General features: G+C 45.3%; 1 protein-coding gene across 2 annotated transcripts in view; it reads left to right on the plus strand.

The window, feature by feature from the left end:
• LOC140201112 (uncharacterized) overlaps positions 1-15,697 on the plus strand; it is a 53,204-nt gene extending 37,507 nt beyond the window's left edge. Inside the window, exons 5-10 of one of the 2 annotated variants that reach the window (XM_072264725.1) lie at positions 696-1,040; positions 6,431-6,550; positions 6,717-6,790; positions 7,175-7,216; positions 7,307-7,406; positions 14,074-15,697. In XM_072264725.1, the coding sequence (XP_072120826.1) occupies positions 696-1,040; positions 6,431-6,550; positions 6,717-6,790; positions 7,175-7,216; positions 7,307-7,406; positions 14,074-14,102 (710 nt within the window). In that variant the 3' untranslated portion in view covers positions 14,103-15,697. The remainder of the gene's footprint in view (positions 1-695; positions 1,041-6,430; positions 6,551-6,716; positions 6,791-7,174; positions 7,217-7,306; positions 7,407-14,073) is intronic. The other variant, XM_072264726.1, reaches the window with a different exon arrangement.
• Positions 15,698-17,344: the final 1,647 nt, after the last annotated feature.

The raw sequence follows: 17,344 nt of genomic DNA on the forward strand, positions 1-17,344 counted from the left end.
ATTATCCTAGTGATGAGACCTCAGTGTTGACAGTGTTTTCATTAGTCTCACAGCCTGAGGGAAGAAGCTGTTACCCAGTCTGACAGTCCCAGTCCTGAAGTTCCAATACTTCCTTCCTGACTGTAGTGGGTAAAAGAGATTGCAGGATGTGCAGTGGGGATTCTCAATAATGTTTAAGACCCTTTATCTGCAACGCTCCTGGTAAACGTCACAAATGGGGAGAGAGAACACCCTGACACTTTTTTAAACTGTCCTTTGTAAGGTCTTGCAGCTTCTGTACCACACACTGGTACAACCAGACAGCTAATTGAAGACTATGGCATTTTGATAATTGTGTACTAAAATGAACCATGTTTTATTTTAGTTCAAATTATGTTCTTTATTGTAAAATCTGTGTATAATTGGTGTTTTTCTTGGGAATGCTGCCTATTTGATGCTCTGTGCCTGATCTGCAAGCGTTTCATTCCATCTGTCCTGATATGTACTTGTGCAGAGGACAATGAACACAACACTAATGCTTTTAAATATTATAAGAGCTATTTCTGTACAATTAATAACTCTCAGCAAAGTGCTTCCATTTGCATCATACAGTGCAGCTAAAATAATTCTACATATTTAGTATTTCAATCTGTTTCCTCTCTTAGACGTCGTTACGCAGGAAGATTTTTAAGGTAATTGATATTTTCCCTTTACAGTTGCCAATCCTCCAGTCCTTATCCAGTCCCCAAGTCAGGAGAGCATCACCGAGGGGCAATCGGCATGGTTATGGTGCACCATGAAGAACGCCAGAGTGGGAAACACTGATGTCCACTGGTATCGGAGGCTACCCAGGCAGGACATGGAGTGGGTCTTAACACACGAGGCAGGAGGGAGCGTACGAAGGAGACCAGGTTTCACTGAGAGGTTCCAGTCCTCCAGGAACTCCTCCAGTAGCAGTTTCATCCTCATCGTCACGAAGGTCGAGGTCAATGACTCTGCCGACTATTACTGCAGAGTGTGGGGAGACATCAATGGGAATGGAACCCGGCTCATTGTCATTAGTAAGTTCAGTTTACACAATGCAAACTGATTTCTAGTACTGGAGGAATTGAGCATGTATGGGCCAGGTGTACAAGTTTGTAAATTAATTTCTTTAAGCTATGATGTGATTATTTCTAGACGTCTTAGATATTTAGTCTTTTAGTTTTCATGAACACATCTGACAACAATATTGTGAAATATTGCTTTTCAATCTAGGATCCTGAGTGCCTCACGTGTGCCTTATAGAGCCTCAACATCACATCCCGGTTCTTATATTCTACACCTCTAGAAATGAATGCCAACATTGCATTTGCCTTCTTCACAACTGACTCAACCTGCAGGTTAAACTTTAGGGTATACTGCACAAGGACTCCCAAGTCTCTTTCCATCTCTGCATTTTGAATTCTCTCCCTATCTAACTAACAGTTTGCCTGTTTCTTTCTTCGACGAAAGTGCATGACCATACACTTTCCAACATTAAATTTCATTTGCCAGTTCTTTGCCCATTTCCCCAAACTATCTAAGTCTCTCTGCAGACTCTGTTTCCTCAACACTAACTGCTCCATCACCTATCTTTGTATCATCGGCAAATTTAGCCACAAATCCCTTAATACCATAGACCAAATTATTAACATACATCGTAAAAAGTAACAGTCCCAACACTGACCCCTGTGGAATGCCAGAATTGGATCCCTTTATTCCCACTCTGTTTTCTGCCGACCAGCCTATGCTCCACCCATGCTAGTAACTTCTCTGTAATTCCATGGGCTTTTATCTTGCTAAGCAGCCTCATGTGCAGCACCTTGTCAAAGGCCTTCTGAAAATCCAATTACACCACGTCTACTGCATCTTCTTTGTCTACCCTGCTTGTAATTTCTTCAAAGAATTGCAGAAGGTTTGTCAGGCAGGATTTTCCTTTCAGGAAACCATGCTGGCTTTGGCCTATCTTGTCATGTGTCTCAGGTACTCTGTAATCTCATCCCTAACAATCGATTCCAACAACTTCCCAACCACAGATGCCAGGCTAACAGGTCTATAGTTTCCTTTCTGCTGCCTCCCACCCTTCTTAAAAGGCGAAGTAATGTTTGCAATTTTCCAGTCATCCGATACAATGCCAGAATCTATCGATTCTTGAAAGATCATCGTTAATGCCTCCGCAATCTCTCCAGCTCCTTCCTTCAGAACCCAAGGGTGCATTCCATCAGGTCCAGGAGATATATCCACCTTCAGACCATTATGCTTCCTGAGCGCCTTCTCAGTTGTAATTTTCACTGCACAAACCTCACATCCCTGACACTCTTGAATGTCTGGTATGCTGCAGATGTCTTCCACTGTGAAGACTGATGCAAGATACTCATTCAGTTCCTCTGCCATCTCTGCATCTCTCATTACAATATCTCCAGTGTCATTTTGTATTGGTCCTATATCTACCCTCAACTCTCTTTTACCCTTTATATACTTAAAAAAGCTTTTAGTATCTTCTTTGATATTAGTCACCAGTTTCCTCTCATAATTCATCTTTTCCTTCTGAATGACCTTCTTAGTTTCCTTCTGGAAGTTTTTAAAAGCTCCCCAATCCTCTATCTTCCCACTACCTCTGGCTTCCTAGTATGTCCTCTCTTTTGTTTTTACTTTGTCTCTGATTTCACTTGTCAGCCATGGTAGTGTCCTTCTTCCCTTTGAAAATTTGTTTCTTATTTGGAATATATCTGTCTTGCACTTCCCTCATTTTCCACAGAAACTCCAACTATTGCTGCTCTGCTGCCCTTCCTGCAAATGTCCCTTTCCAGTCAACTTTGGCCAGTTCCCCTCCCATACCATTGTAATTTCCTTTATTTCACTGAAACACCGACACATTAGATTTTATTTTTTCCCTCTCAAATTTCAAAGTGAACTCGATCATATTGTGATCACTGTTCCCCAAGGGTTCCTTAACCTTAAGCTCTCTGATCACCTCTGGATCATTTCACAACCCCCAATCCAGTACAGCCAATCCCCTAGTGGGCTCAACAACAAGCTGTTCTAAAAAGCATCCCTTAGACATTCTACAAATTCTCTCTCTTGAGGTCTGGTTTTCTCAATGCACTTTCAGATTAAAATCCCCAACGATTATCACGACATTGCCTTTCTGATATGCCTTTTCTATCTTCTGGTACTTGAAAAGTTCCATCAACACTTGTCTCTGAAACATCTTAAATATCAGCTGGGAAGATTGAAGAGCCAAAGTCAGCTTTCTAAATGAAGCAAAAACAACAGGCACCGAAGCCTACGTCATCAAGAATCAACTAAGATGGAGCGGTCATGTTGTTCACGTGAAAGACGAATGTCTGCTGAAACAAATCTTCTACTCCTTGCTTACAGAAGGCAAACGTAAAAGAGGCAGGCAACAGAAGAGATTCAAAGACATCTTAAAAGCCAACATAAAGAAATGTACCAGTGACATCAACAATTGGGAAGCCAATGTCAAGGACAGGAAACTCTGGCAAACCATCATCTTTCGAAGCTGACAGATGTGCAGAAATAGAAGAAAAGAGAAGGAAATGGAAAGAGAGGCAGCAACAACCAAAGCCCGATTTGCCAGCTTTAAATACCTGTCCTGAATGCAGAAGAACTTTCAAAGCCAAGATTGGACTCATAAGCCACTTGTGAGCCCATAAATAGATCAACCATCATCCTCGACGTCGAGGGATAGCCATGATGTCTGTCTCCTGCTGTAATTTGTAATCCACATCCTGGCTGCTGTTTGGAGGCCTGTATACAACTGCCATTAGGGTCCTTTTACCCTTGACATTTCTTAACTCAACCCATAGTGACTCTACACCTTCCGATCCTATGTCATCTCTTTCCAATGATTTAATATTATTTCTTATATACAGAACCACACCACCCCCTCTGCCAACCAGTTTATCTTTCCGATACACTGTATATCCTTGGACATTCAGCTCCCAATGGCAGCCATCCTTTAGCCAAGTTTCAGAGATGGCCACAACGTCATATTTGCCAATCTGCAGCTGAATTTCAAGATTGTCCATTTTATTTCTTTTGCTACGTGCATTCAAATGTAACACTTCCAGTCCAGTATTTGTTGTTTTCTGTTTTAACTGCACCACACCTTTATTGCCCTGTAACTCATGCCACTGGCTTTGATTAAGCCTCATCACCTGCCTGTTCTTTCTATAATCTCTGTTGCATGCTATCTTTGATTTATTTCTGTTTTCCCCTTCTTCAGCCCTATCATTCTGGTTCCCATCCCCCTGCCAAGTTAGTTTAAACCCTCCCTAACAGCTTTATTAAATGTTCCCTCTAGGATATTGGACCCCTTTGGGTTCCTGTGTAACCCGTCCTTTTTATACAGATCATACCTCCCCCAGAAGAGGCCCCAATGATCCAGGAACCTGAATCCCTGCCACTACACCAGTCTCTCAGCCACACATTAATATGCCTGATCATGCTATTCTTGTACTCGCTAGCACGTGGCACAGGCAGCAATCCTGAGATTGCTACCCTACAAGTCCTGCTTTTAAGCTTCCCACCTAACTCCCTGAATCTCTCTTCAGGACCTTCTCCCTTTTTCTACCTATGTTATTGGTACTGACGTGGACCAAGACTTCCGGCTGGTCACCCTCTCCCTTCAGAATACTCTGCACTCGTCCGAGACATCCCGTACCCTGACACCAGGGAGGCAACACACCATGTAGGTATCTCTATCAGGCTGACAGAACCTCCTGTCTGTTCCCCTCACTATAGAATCCCCTATGACCTCCACATTCCTCATCTTCCTCATTCCCTTCTGCACCATGGAACCAGGCTCAATGCCAGAGACCCGATCGCTGTGGTCGTCCTCTGTCAGGTCATCCCCCTCAACAGCATCCAAAACGAGATAACGATTACTGAGGGGGATGGCCACAGAGACGCTCTCTACTATCTGAGCTCTTTCCCTCACTTCACTGACAGTCACCCACTTACCTAACGCCTGCAGCCTCGGGGTGACTAACTCCCTGTAGCTCCTTCAATATCCTGTTCACTTTCCCTAATAAGCTGTAGGTCATCAAGCTGCAGTTCCAGATCCTTAACGCGGTCTCACAGGAGCCATCTGGGAGACTGGAAGATTCCCAGGATTCCCACATCTGACACTCTGAGCGAAATACTAACCCTACCGACATTGTATTTTTCCCTCAAGAAAAATGCAAGGAAAAAAACAAAAACGAAGATCACTTACCCACTTACCTCACTGAAGCCCACTTTCCCCTAAGCCTGAATGGGCCAAAGCCTGTTGCTTCTATTCTTGCCAATGAAGGTGCTGCATCTCTGACTGTCCGCACTGTCACACATGGAAGTGGAAGGGTTCATCATTGCTGTTTCTGGAACAATTTTGTTTTACCAGTCAGGGTTGTTAGCTCCGAGCTGAACCCCTGAACCTGGATGATCATTGAATAAATGTGTCAACACCTGTTGCTGCTTTACCAAGGCAGTGTGGACGTACAAAAAGGAAATATGGGTGACTAATGCCTTTGGGTTTTTTGAGTTTGCACATATCTGAAATGATGCTGGTCATTCAGTGAGTATCGTTCACTGGAGATTCAGAAACCCTTCAATAACTTCAGAGCAGGTGGGATTTGAGAAATTACATTGATCAGATTTGGGATTGATTACTGGACAGAGACCAAGGAATGGGAAGAGAGGGTGATTGTCTGGAAGACTGTCAGTAGTGGCTGGGATCAGGGCTGGGCCCCAGCTCTAACAATCTGTACCAATGAGGGGACCAAGTGTATCCAAGCCTGTCGGGGATGCAGAGGTGCTGGCAATGTGATTGGTGAGGTGGATGCAGAGACGTACGGGGATGTAGACACACGGAGTGAATGTGCAAGGTGAAGACAGTTGGAATATCATGTGGACAAATGTGAGATCATTCTCTTGGGAGGAAAAATAGAAACAAAGAGTAATTTCTGAATGGAGAGAGACTGAGAGATATTCATGTCCTGGGGAATCTGGGTGGCCTTGTACACAAAGATCAAACCCAGCAGGCAGGTACAACTGGTGATTCAGAAAGGAATCCCTTGTCCATTATTGTGGGACAGATTTGAGTACGAGTAATGATGCCTTAATGGAATTATGGTGTCCAGTGAGACGGCAATGAGCAACAGTAAGTCTCTGAGGGTCGTGCTTTATTCAGTCACCCAGTGGGTCAGTTGGTACAAGCAGGTGGAACAGCATCATTCCTTCAGGGATTGGGTAAATATTTGGAAAGAACTTTTCACAGGACTCTGGGGAATGAGGGGACTGGGATCAGTGAGCACCTTTTTCAAAGAGCTGGCACAGGAGGATGGGCTGAATGGATTCCTTCTACACTGACAGTGAGCTTCCCAGATGTTTACCTACTGATATGATTTCCTTTCCGTTCCTCAAACAGAGATGTCCCGAGCCCCATCGTACCTGGCCTGGCTCATTCTGGCTGTCGTGCTGGGAGTTCTGGCTGTCACTGGAGGCATTTTCCTCATCAGACGCAGAGCGTTTAGAAACCACCCGTCCCGTACGTGTGACTAAATGGTTCATTCTGATCTGATTGTTGTGTGGAGTTATTAAAATGTAAAGGTCAGGGACTGATTGTGAAAGAGCCCATCGTTGTGTTGTGAAAGCAATGTGGGACTCACAGCTCGGAGATGGGTGTTACTGATACTTTATACTCTATTTCACAGACCCACCCACAGCCACTGATCACCAGAGCCCAAGGGCAGATTATGAAAATGTTTCCATGGCCAGGGATGTCCCGGTGAGTTCTGATGCTTTTCTCGGAATTGTGTGGGGATCGTTCTGGTATGTTCTTGGGAGTTGCGGGAGACGGAGAGAAACAGAGAGACAGCAGGCGGTGTGCGTTGCTGTCGGAGAAAGCCCCTGCACACTCTGTCGGTCATTGACTCTATGGGCTCAGAGAACTGACACAGCAGATTGTAACATCGAAACAGCGAGTGGTCTCCTGCCCTCATTTGTTACATGAGCGATATCCCTCTCAGCCTTGCTCGTGAGAGAGAGTCTGTCTGAGTTGTGTGAAGATAACTTGCCCTTCACATCTCCCCTAAACTGTCCCACTCTCACCTTAAAGCCAGTGTTGATAATGTTTAGACCGATGTAATGGTTCAATTGTGTTCTGTTGTAGGGTCCAGGAGGTCACCAGGTCGATTCAAACAACACCTACATGGTAAGGAAGGTCACCTCTGGAACATTGAAGCTTTAGGCACAGCATGAGCTGTCAAGCTGTTGTTCACACCACTTCTGTGTTCTCTACTAGGCTCTGCAACGTCCCACTCAGTCCATCTACGGTCATCTCCAAGGTACGTTGCAACATCTTTGGACAGGCCGGCTAAACCATATCAACTGCTGTGGAAATGGTGAGACTGGAGAAGTCTTTATACAGGAACAGCCAGTGAGCAATGAGCCCCGTGTGGTGATGGGTCAGCGGCAGCTCAGTCTGATCACCAATTGGACCAGGGTGTGAATTCACACCTTTTACTGAATCAGGTCGCTCAGCCATGCACAGACATCCTCACAGTCCTGGTAAAGCTGAGTGTCTAAAAGACCCAGTGCTGTTCATCACCTCCATTGGTTTCAAGGCTGAGCAAGTGTTGTCCCTGATTTTTCCAGCAGGATCTGTTACATGAGTTGCTGGAATTTGGAATGAGATGCCCAAGGCAAAATTCCCACTCACATACCCCGTCCTCTTCTGGACCCATCAGTAATTCCTCACGATGATTTCAGGGAAAGGACATCCGTCCCTGAGCAAGTTCACAGTGTCATCTGAACCAGATCTACTGGTGAGATGAGGCAGAGTTCAATGTTCTCAGCCATTTTGACAATTGGATTGCGGTGCTCTCAGTTTAGACGGTGGAGGAGTTCAGCTTCAAGTTCAAGTGTCTTGTCACAGACGAACACACCCAGGGTATAATCACCATGAAGATCAGCTCACTGCAGCAGCACAGTCCATTACAAACACGACAAAACTAATTAATGTAAAATTAAATTAACATAAATTATACATCAACAACAACATAAACATCATGACATGAGCACAGGTTGAGAGAGAGAAATTAAAAGCAGCACAAGTCGTGTTAGAGTTGTTCAGGGGGGGGTTCAGGATCCTGATGGCAGTGGGAAGAAGTTGTTGTTGAACATCCGCGTGAGGGTCCTGGACCTCCTGTGTGAAGGCAGCATTGAGTCGAGGGCACAGCTCGGATGGTGGGCTCTCTGATGATGAGCATTGCCTTCCTGAGATATCACCTCTTGTAGATGTTCTGAATGGTGGGGGGAGTTGTACTCGTAATGGAACTGGTTGAGTCCTTCTTTCCCTGTAACCTTGTCCCTGTACACTGGAGATTCCCACACCAGCGCGTGGTACAAGTAGGTGTGATCACACTATCCCCTTGTGTCCCTCTACACTGGAGATCACACACCAGAACGTTATACAACTAGGTGTGATCTCACTGATCCCCTTGTGTTCCTGTACACTGGAGATCCCACACCAGAACATGGTACAACTAGGTGTGATCACACTGATCCCCTTGTGTTCCTCTACACTGGAGATCACACACCAGAACGTTATACAACTAGGTGTGATCTCACTGATCCCCTTGTGTTCCTGTGTACTGGAGATCCCACACCAGAACATGGTACAACTAGGTGTGATCACACTGATCCCCTTGTGTTCCTGTGTACAGGAGATCCCACACCAGAACGTTATACAACTAGGTGTGATCTCACTGATCCCCTTGTGTTCCTGTGTACTGGAGATCTCACACCAGAACATGGTACAACTAGGTGTGATCTCACTGATCCCCTTGTGGGTCTGTACACTGGACATCCCACACCAGAACACAGTACCACTAGGTGTGATACCATTAAAGAGCTGCCAATGTTAATAGAGTTTGTTCTGTTGGATGGAAAGAAATCACTTATTCTAGCTGGGAATCCAAAACGTGGGATTACAATGTCACTGGAGGCCAGCTGTCCCAGAGACACTGGTGTTGATGTGCAACCCTCTCCCAACACAAATGGGAATTCCTGATCGGAGCCATAAGACCATAAGATTTTGGAGAAGAATGAGACCACTTGGCCCATCGTGTGTGCTCCGTCATTTCACCATGGCTGATCCATTTCCCCCCGAGCCCCAATTTCCTGCCTTCTCTCCGTGTGGCATCATGCCCTGACTAAACAAAAATCTATCAACTTCTACGTTGTATATACCCAGCAATATGGCCTCAACAGCCATCTTTGGCAACAAATTCCACAGATTCATCACACTCTGGCTACAAGGATTTCCGTTCTAAGTTGTCACCCCTCTATTCTGAGGTTGTGTCCTCTGGTCGTAGAATCCCCCACCATAGGAAACAGCCTCTCTCCATCCACTCTATCAAGGCCTTTCAGTTTCTGGTAGGTTTCTCTGAGGTCACTCCTTATTTCTCTGAATTCCAGTGAGTTCAGGCCAAGAGCCATCAGATGCTCTCATATGATAAGCCTTTCAGTTCTGAAATCATTTGAAGCCTCTCTTGGGCCCTCTCCAATGTCAGCACATCCTTTTTTCAATAAGAGTCCCAAACCTGCTCGCAATACAAATCCTCAGCATTCCATTCATGCTTTGATATTCCAGTCTTCTCGAAATGACCGCCAACATCGGATTTCTGTTCCTCACCACAAACTCAAACTGCAAATTAATCTTTAGGGAATCCTGCACAAGGACTCCAAAGTCCATTTGTACACCAGAATTTGGTATTTTCTCTCCATGAAGTAAATAGTCCACAGTTCCATTCTTTTCTACCAAGGAGCATGGACATACATTTCCCAACAATGTATTCCATCTGCCACTTCTTTGCTCATTCTACTAATCTGTCTAAATGCTCTGTGGCTTCTCTGCTTCCTCAACAATATCTGCCCCTCCACTTATCTTCATATTGTCCACATACTTGGCCACAAGGTCATCAATTCTGTCATCTAGATCTTTAACACTTCATGTAACAGGACACCACTAGTCACCAGCAGCTAACCAGAAAAGATTGTGACAAGAATCAGTCCTTGTAATAATGATCAGTGAGGTACAGAGAATCTGTATTTACCAACAAGTAACTTTTATTGTTTCAACTCAAAGCACGTGGGTCACAAAGTATCTATCTGTGTGCACCCTACTAGAATCCTTGACCCTACATGAACAGTCAATGAAGAGAAAAGGTATTACCTGGTAAAGGAGTCTACGCTGGCCAAGCATTCCTCATAGTCCTGATTTCCATGTGTCCATGGGGTCCTCCTTATCCACAATGGTTGGTCTCTGGCTGCTGGAGAGTTATTTCCCCTGTGTATTTGCAGCTCCTGAGTCCTGTACTGTTCCTCATCAATCGAACAGTTGGATCTCCATCCCATTGGCTCAAGGTCACCTGACCTGCCTGGGTCACCACCTTACTGGTCATTGTACAGGAGCAACAACCAACATTGTTTCAAGGTTCTGTCCACCCCAGCCTTGTGTATTTGAGCCTTTCAACTCTGACTGGTTTAAACCAATTCAATGAAGCAACCCAGACAAAGTCTAATGAAATTACAGATCGCTTCTTTGGTAGGTCTGGCATTTTCCAAAATATGTAGCTACTCCAAGAACGGTCTCAAGCTCACTAGAAGTTCCTTGTGTCAACATTCAATTGCTCTGATTAGATTGTCCCAGAGCAAGAATCAGTTTGGAGTCTATGCCTTTATATAACAAATAGCTACTTGTCTGAGAATGATCTTGGGTTTAGCAGGTCATTACCAGAATCTCCTTGTGTCCACATTCAATTGCTCTGATTAGATTATCTCAGAGCATGAATCAGTTCAGGTTCCACAAAATGGGGGAAACAAAGACAACTGGCTTGTCTGCTTCCCTTGTTCTCGATCAGACTGTTTCTTCTGACTAACAGGGTTGTCTCCTGCCAATCAGCCAATGCCCTATCCATGTTAGTTTCTTCCCTGTAATATCATGGGCTCTTAACTTGTTAAGCAGCCTCATGTGTGGCACCTTGTCAATGGTCTAAAAATCAATTTACACAATATCCACAACTTTTTGTCTATCCTGTTTGTCATTTCTTCAAAGAATTCTAACAGGCAAGGTCTCCCCATGCTGATCAAGGCCTATTTTATCATGTGCCTCCAACTACTCATTAGCAATCGACTCCAACTTCTTCCCAACCACTGAGGTCAGACTAACTCTCCTATAGTTTCCCTTCTACTACCTCTTTCCCATCTTGAAGAGCAGAGTGACATTTGCAATTTACAGTCCACCAGAACCATGCTATAATCAACTGACTCTTTAAAAATCATTACTAATGCCTCTACAGTCTGTTCAGCCACCTCCTTTAGAACCCTAGGATGTAGACTGCCAGGTCCAGTTGATTTATCTACCTTCAGACCTTTCAGTTTCCCAAGGACCTTCTCCCTAGATTTGGCCACCATTTCCTTGTCTCTCATTACTATCTCTCCTGCATTGTTTTCCAATGGTCCGATATCTACTCATGTCTCTCTTTTACACTTTATATATCTGAAGAAATGTTTGGTATCCTTTTTAATATTATTGACTAGCTTACCTTCATTTCCCATCTGTTCCTCCTTCATGACTTTTTTGTTTGTCTTCTGTTGGTTTTCAAATGCTTCACTTCAAAATATACTCTGCCTTTGGCTTATATGTTGGCTTTGACTTCGCTTGTTGACTTGTCTAGCTTTCTCCGCCCATCGCAATGCAACCAACACTGCCAGCATCTCCACTGTATACACCCCTAACTTATTAGAGGTTCTTCTGCTGATCCAACTTCTTTTGCTGGTATAGCCACCCCGAACTCTGTCACTCCTGTTTCAAGTTCCTTAGCACCATCCGTATAAATCTGAGTATAATCACTATACTTTTCCATCACATGACGGTTAAATGCACTTACCAAATCAGTTTTATATTTTCCTTTCCTTTTTACCTCTAACAAATGCCAGTCTACGTCAGGCCATACAAGCTTCCATGAAACTACAACCAGATAAACTACTGAAGGACTTATCCTTTGATCAAACACTCCACATTCTTTAGCAATATCATTCCCTATCTGACTAAAGTTATCCCTCTGAAACCTTCCATTTTCCCAGCACTCCTGCAACACTCCTTTTGCAGGGTGAGAATCATTGTGCAGGAATTGGGGGTGCAAGAACTCACATTAAAAAGGTTGCTGGGCATGGGTGAGAGAGCACAGGTCAGGATATTTTTAGCTTTCTTAAGGGGTACAAGTTTTTTTTAATAGGATACGATGGATAAGCAGGAATAGGGTACTAGGATGGCCAAAGATGGGAGGATAAAAGTGTAGGTTAGGGAATGTGTGTGATTGGGTGAAGGGGTTTAGAATGTACGTCTGTTGCACACTCCGGAGCAGAAGGTGGCGGAAATGCACCGTTAAGCTGGGTGCCAACCACCTTAAAACAAGACGGAGAAGAAGTAGACTTTGCTTGTTAGCCATGGCTGTGTCATCCTGTCTTTAGATAAATTTTCTTCCTTTGGAAGTACAGTATCTATCCTGCACCTTTTTGAATTGCTCAGAGAAACCCCAGCCAATGCTTCTCTGTTGTTATCCCTGTTTATGTTCCCTTCCAGTCAATTTTGTCCAACTCCTCTAATTCCCTTTGCCCCACTGTAATACTGATACATCTGACTTTAGTTTCTCCTTCTCAAATTGCGGGGTGAATTTGATCATATTATGATCTTTGGGCTGTAGGGGTCCCTTTTGACATTACACCTTTAACATGCATTTCTATCACCTATTCTGATTTATGGATCACATCATTGCTACTGCGTGAGGGTATTTTTTTCCCTCGCAGTTTCTTAGCTCAACCCACAGTAATCCTACACCTTCTCTTACTAGGCCAACTCTTTCTCATGATTTGATTTCATTTTTTTAAATCAGCAGGACCACCAAACCCCTCTGCCTACCCACCTGTCCTTTCGAATCAACGTCTATCCTTAGATGTTAAGCTCCCGGCTATAGTCATGCAGTCACGGATTAGTGATGCCCAACATCGTACATGCCAATCTGTAACTGTGCCTTAGGTTCAACTACCTCATTCTGGATACTGCTTGCATTCAAGTATAACATCTTCAGTTCTGTATTCATCACCCTTGTTCATTTTGTCCATCTTTTACATTGCAACTTATCCCGTTGACTGCAATTTGGCCCGATCATCAGCCTCTCTTTGCCAGCAGTCTCACTACACATTCCTGTTTGTAGACCAACTACCTGATCCTCAGCATTATCACTCTGGTTCCCATGACCCTGCCAAATTAGTTTAAACCCTCCATTACAGCTTGAGCAAACCTGTCTGCAAAGATATTGATCCCTATCGGGTTCCTGTGTAGCTTGTCATCAGAAGAGATCTCAATGATCGATAAATCTCAATCCCTGCACCTAAAAACTCTCTTCAGGGACTGCTCACCTTGTCTACCTCTGTCACTGGTGCCAACATGAACCAAGACTTCTGGCTGCCCCCACTCCCCCTTTAGAACACCGTGGATCCAATTTGAGACATCTCTGACCCTATCACCTGGGAGGCAACAAATCATCTGGGTGTCTCTATCACATCCACAGAATCTCATATCTATTCCTCTGACTATGAAATCTCTGATCACCAATGCAGTCCTCTTCACCTCTCTTCTCTTCTGAGCCACAGCACCAGACTCAATGCCAGCGCCCCGGTCACTGCAGCTCCCCTCCACTAGACTGTCCGCTTTGACAGTATCCAAAGTGGATCAGGAAACCATTTGGACCAGCAGAGGACATTCAGGTTGGTGACCCAAGCTCACCATAGTTCAAAGACTTGGGAAAACCACCTGGGCCAGCAGAAGTCACTCAGCCCTGAGACACAAGCTCCCAAGGGTCAGAGACTCAGGGAAATGGCAGAGGTGACTCAATTCTGAGACACGAGTCCTCTGGGTCAGAGGCTCAGGGAAACCCTTCAGGCAGTGTCTGTCACTGAGCTTAACTCTCCCATTCTTCACACATCTCGTTGTTTGTGTTTCAGCCGACAATAAACCACCGTCTCGCAGCTGAACCACAGCGGGAATCGGTCTGTGTGACCTCGGCTTGGGGGAGGAACCCTGGATGGATTTCTGCACGGACAAATTTATCAGACGTGGAAAAGTTTAAGGCCCAGATATTCTACTCATTTGATATGTGTGACAAGAATTTTACCAGAGACATCATTTGGGATGTTTCTATCAGGGGAAACCGACCATAGTGGGAGATTGATATTGAGGGGGTGAAATGTGATCAGAGCACAGTTGTTAGAACAGCACTGGACTGGACATTCGGCCCACAATGCTGTGCTGACATTGGTGACAATTTGTACTAAATGTCCTCCTCCTGTGTATCATCCATATCCCTCCATTCCCTTCAATGTCATTTTGAACATCAGACACAGAGCAATACTGCACTGGAACAGACCCTTTGGACTTGATGTGTCAAAATAATTAAAATTTGCAATCAAATGCCCAGTGAAACTAATCATTTCTGCCCACTCAATGTCCATATCCCTCCACTTCCTGCCAGTTCATGTGTCTATCCAAGGATCTCCTGAACATCTCTGTCATATCTGTGTCTTAAGTTGGGGGGCAGGTGGCAGACCCAAATGCAAGACACAGACACTGAAGTACTAGGAACAGGACAGGACTAGAGACTAGAGTTAGGGATGTGACTGGATGCAGACTAGGAGCTGGGACAAGAACACCCACTAGGGCTAGGACATTGGCTAGGCAAGTGGGACCAGGACAAGGATCTAGGAACTAGGAGCCTGGGCTTGGAGCCGGAGACTGGACAAGGACCCAGAACCTGGGTCTTGACTCGGGCTCGGACTCCGGAACTAGGCGAAGACATGACGTGGCTACAGAACTGGGCATGGCTTGGGTACTTCATGGCTTGGGTTCCTCGAGGCGAGGACATGACAAGGCTTGGGTTCTTCGAGGCGAGGACATTACGAGTCTTGGGTTCTTCGAGGCGAGGACATGACGAGGCTTGGGTTCTTCGAGGCGAGGACATGACGAGGCTTGGGTTCGGACTCCAAGCCAGAGACTGGACAAGGACCCAGAACCTGGGTCTTGACTCGGGCTCGGACTCCGGAACTAGGTGAAGACATGACGTGGTCTTGGGAGACAGGACTAGGCGAGGTTATAGGACAGAACAACAGACTCCTGAGCAGGACAAGGGAACTCCTGGACAGGACGAAGTGCATGGACAGGTTTGGAACACAAAGCCTTGACTTGGTACACAGGAACAGCCGAGCCTTGGACTTGGGACGACAGGAACTCAGAACACAGAGCCTTGGTCTCGAGCACGGGAACATGGAGCCTTGGACTTGAAAGACAGGAACACAGGGACATGGAACACAGAGACGGAACCCCTCCTTGGGAACAGGACTTGGGGCTGGAACTCGTACACGGAATGCAGAACACGATGAGATGGTTCCCAACACTAGGTTGCAGCAAACAGCTGGACGTACCTAGCGAAGGCGTGGACACTGAGACAGTTCCAACTCAACAATGGACAGTTCCTTATCTTGACACAGCAAGGCTCGAATCTCGCTCTGGTGATAGAACTTGACAAGGTTGTGTTCAAGGCTCCAGACACAGATTGCTGGCAAAGGCTCCAGATGGAAGGGGAAGGGAAGGGAAGGGAAGGGAAGGGAACAGTCCAGCCTCAGGGTAACGGCAAAGACAGCCTGACTTACCCAACAGAGCCGAAGACGGTATACTGCCAAGACAAACCAGCAACCACACTCAAATCCAGGACTACTTGTATTCCCAGCCCCAAGACGAGCATCAGGTGCCTAGATTATGCCCAACTGAAACAAGGGGCAGTCGGAAGACCCGGAGTCTGGAGTCCACAGACCGGACGGTAAACCGGAATGCAGACTTCACGCACTGGACCATGAAAATTTGTCTGCACCATCACCCCGGCAGTGAATTCCAGACTCTGTTTCAGAAACTTGCCCCTCTTATCTCCTTTGAGATTACCCTCTCCCACTTTCAATGCCTGCCCTCTGGGACAAGACATTTCACTGGTGGGGAAAAGACACTGGTATCTATCTGTGCCCCACATTATATTATATACATTAATATATTTGGGCACCTTGGTTGGGTAGCGGTCAGCGCGATGCTATTTCAGCTTGTGACGTTGGAGTTCAGAGTTCAATCCGGGCATCCTCTCTGAGAATTTTGTACGTCCACCCTGTGGAATGTGTGGGTTTTCCCTGGGTGCCTCGGTTTCCTCCCACAGTCCAAAGACGTATCAGAGAGGTTAATTGGTGATTGGGTTCGGGTTAAATCAGGTCTGTTGGTGGTTGCTGGTCTACACAGGTCAATGGGCCGGAAGGGCCGACTCCACACTCTATCCGTAAATAAACAAACAAACTTCGAACAGTTCTCCCCTCAGCCTCCGTCACTCCAGAGGAAACAACCCTCGTCTGTCCAACATCTTCCTTCAGAACGTGGCCTCTAATCCAGGCAGCATCCTGGTGAAACTCTTCTTCACCCTCTCCAAAGTCCCCACATCCTTCCTGTAATGGGGCAACCAGAACTCCAAATGTGACCTAACCAGAGTTTTATAGAGCTGCAACATGAAATTCTGACTCTTGAACACAAACCTTTGCCTAATAAAGGCAAGCATGACATTTGCCAATCTAAAAGACAAATGGTATGTGACCTATTAAAAAACTATCTAAAAGTCTCTCAAACTCCACCAAAACGCCTGCTTCCACAGTCACCCCTCCTAAACCCTGTCCACATACCTACTGTGTATTTCACTGTACATAAATAAATACATTGCCCTTCACATCACATTATGGTTCTGGAAGACTGGGAAATTGCAAATGTAACTTCCCTCTTCAAGCAGGGAGAGAGGCAGAATCAAGGAAATTACAGGCTAGTTACTGTGATCTCTGTGGTTGGGAAGATGTTGGAGTTGATTGTTCACGATGTGGTTTTGGGGTACTTAGAGGCATATGATAAAATAGGTCATAGTCAGCATGGTTTCCTTGAGAAAATCTTGCCTGACAATCTGTTGGAAGTCTTTGAATAAACAACAAGCAGGATACACAAAGAGGAATTGGCTGACGTTGTGCACTTAGATTTTCAGAAGGCCTTTGACAAAGAGCCACAAATGAGGCTGTTTAACGAGCTCCAAAGCTCATGGTATTACAGGGAAGATACTAGCATGGTAAAAGTAGTGACTGATTGGTAGGAGGCTTTTCAGGTTGGCTTCTGGTGATTGCTGGTATTTCACAGGGGTCTGTGTTGGAG

The sequence above is a fragment of the Mobula birostris genome, chromosome 8, assembly GCF_030028105.1.
Source record: "Mobula birostris isolate sMobBir1 chromosome 8, sMobBir1.hap1, whole genome shotgun sequence".
Taxonomy (NCBI): Eukaryota; Metazoa; Chordata; class Chondrichthyes; order Myliobatiformes; family Myliobatidae; genus Mobula; species Mobula birostris.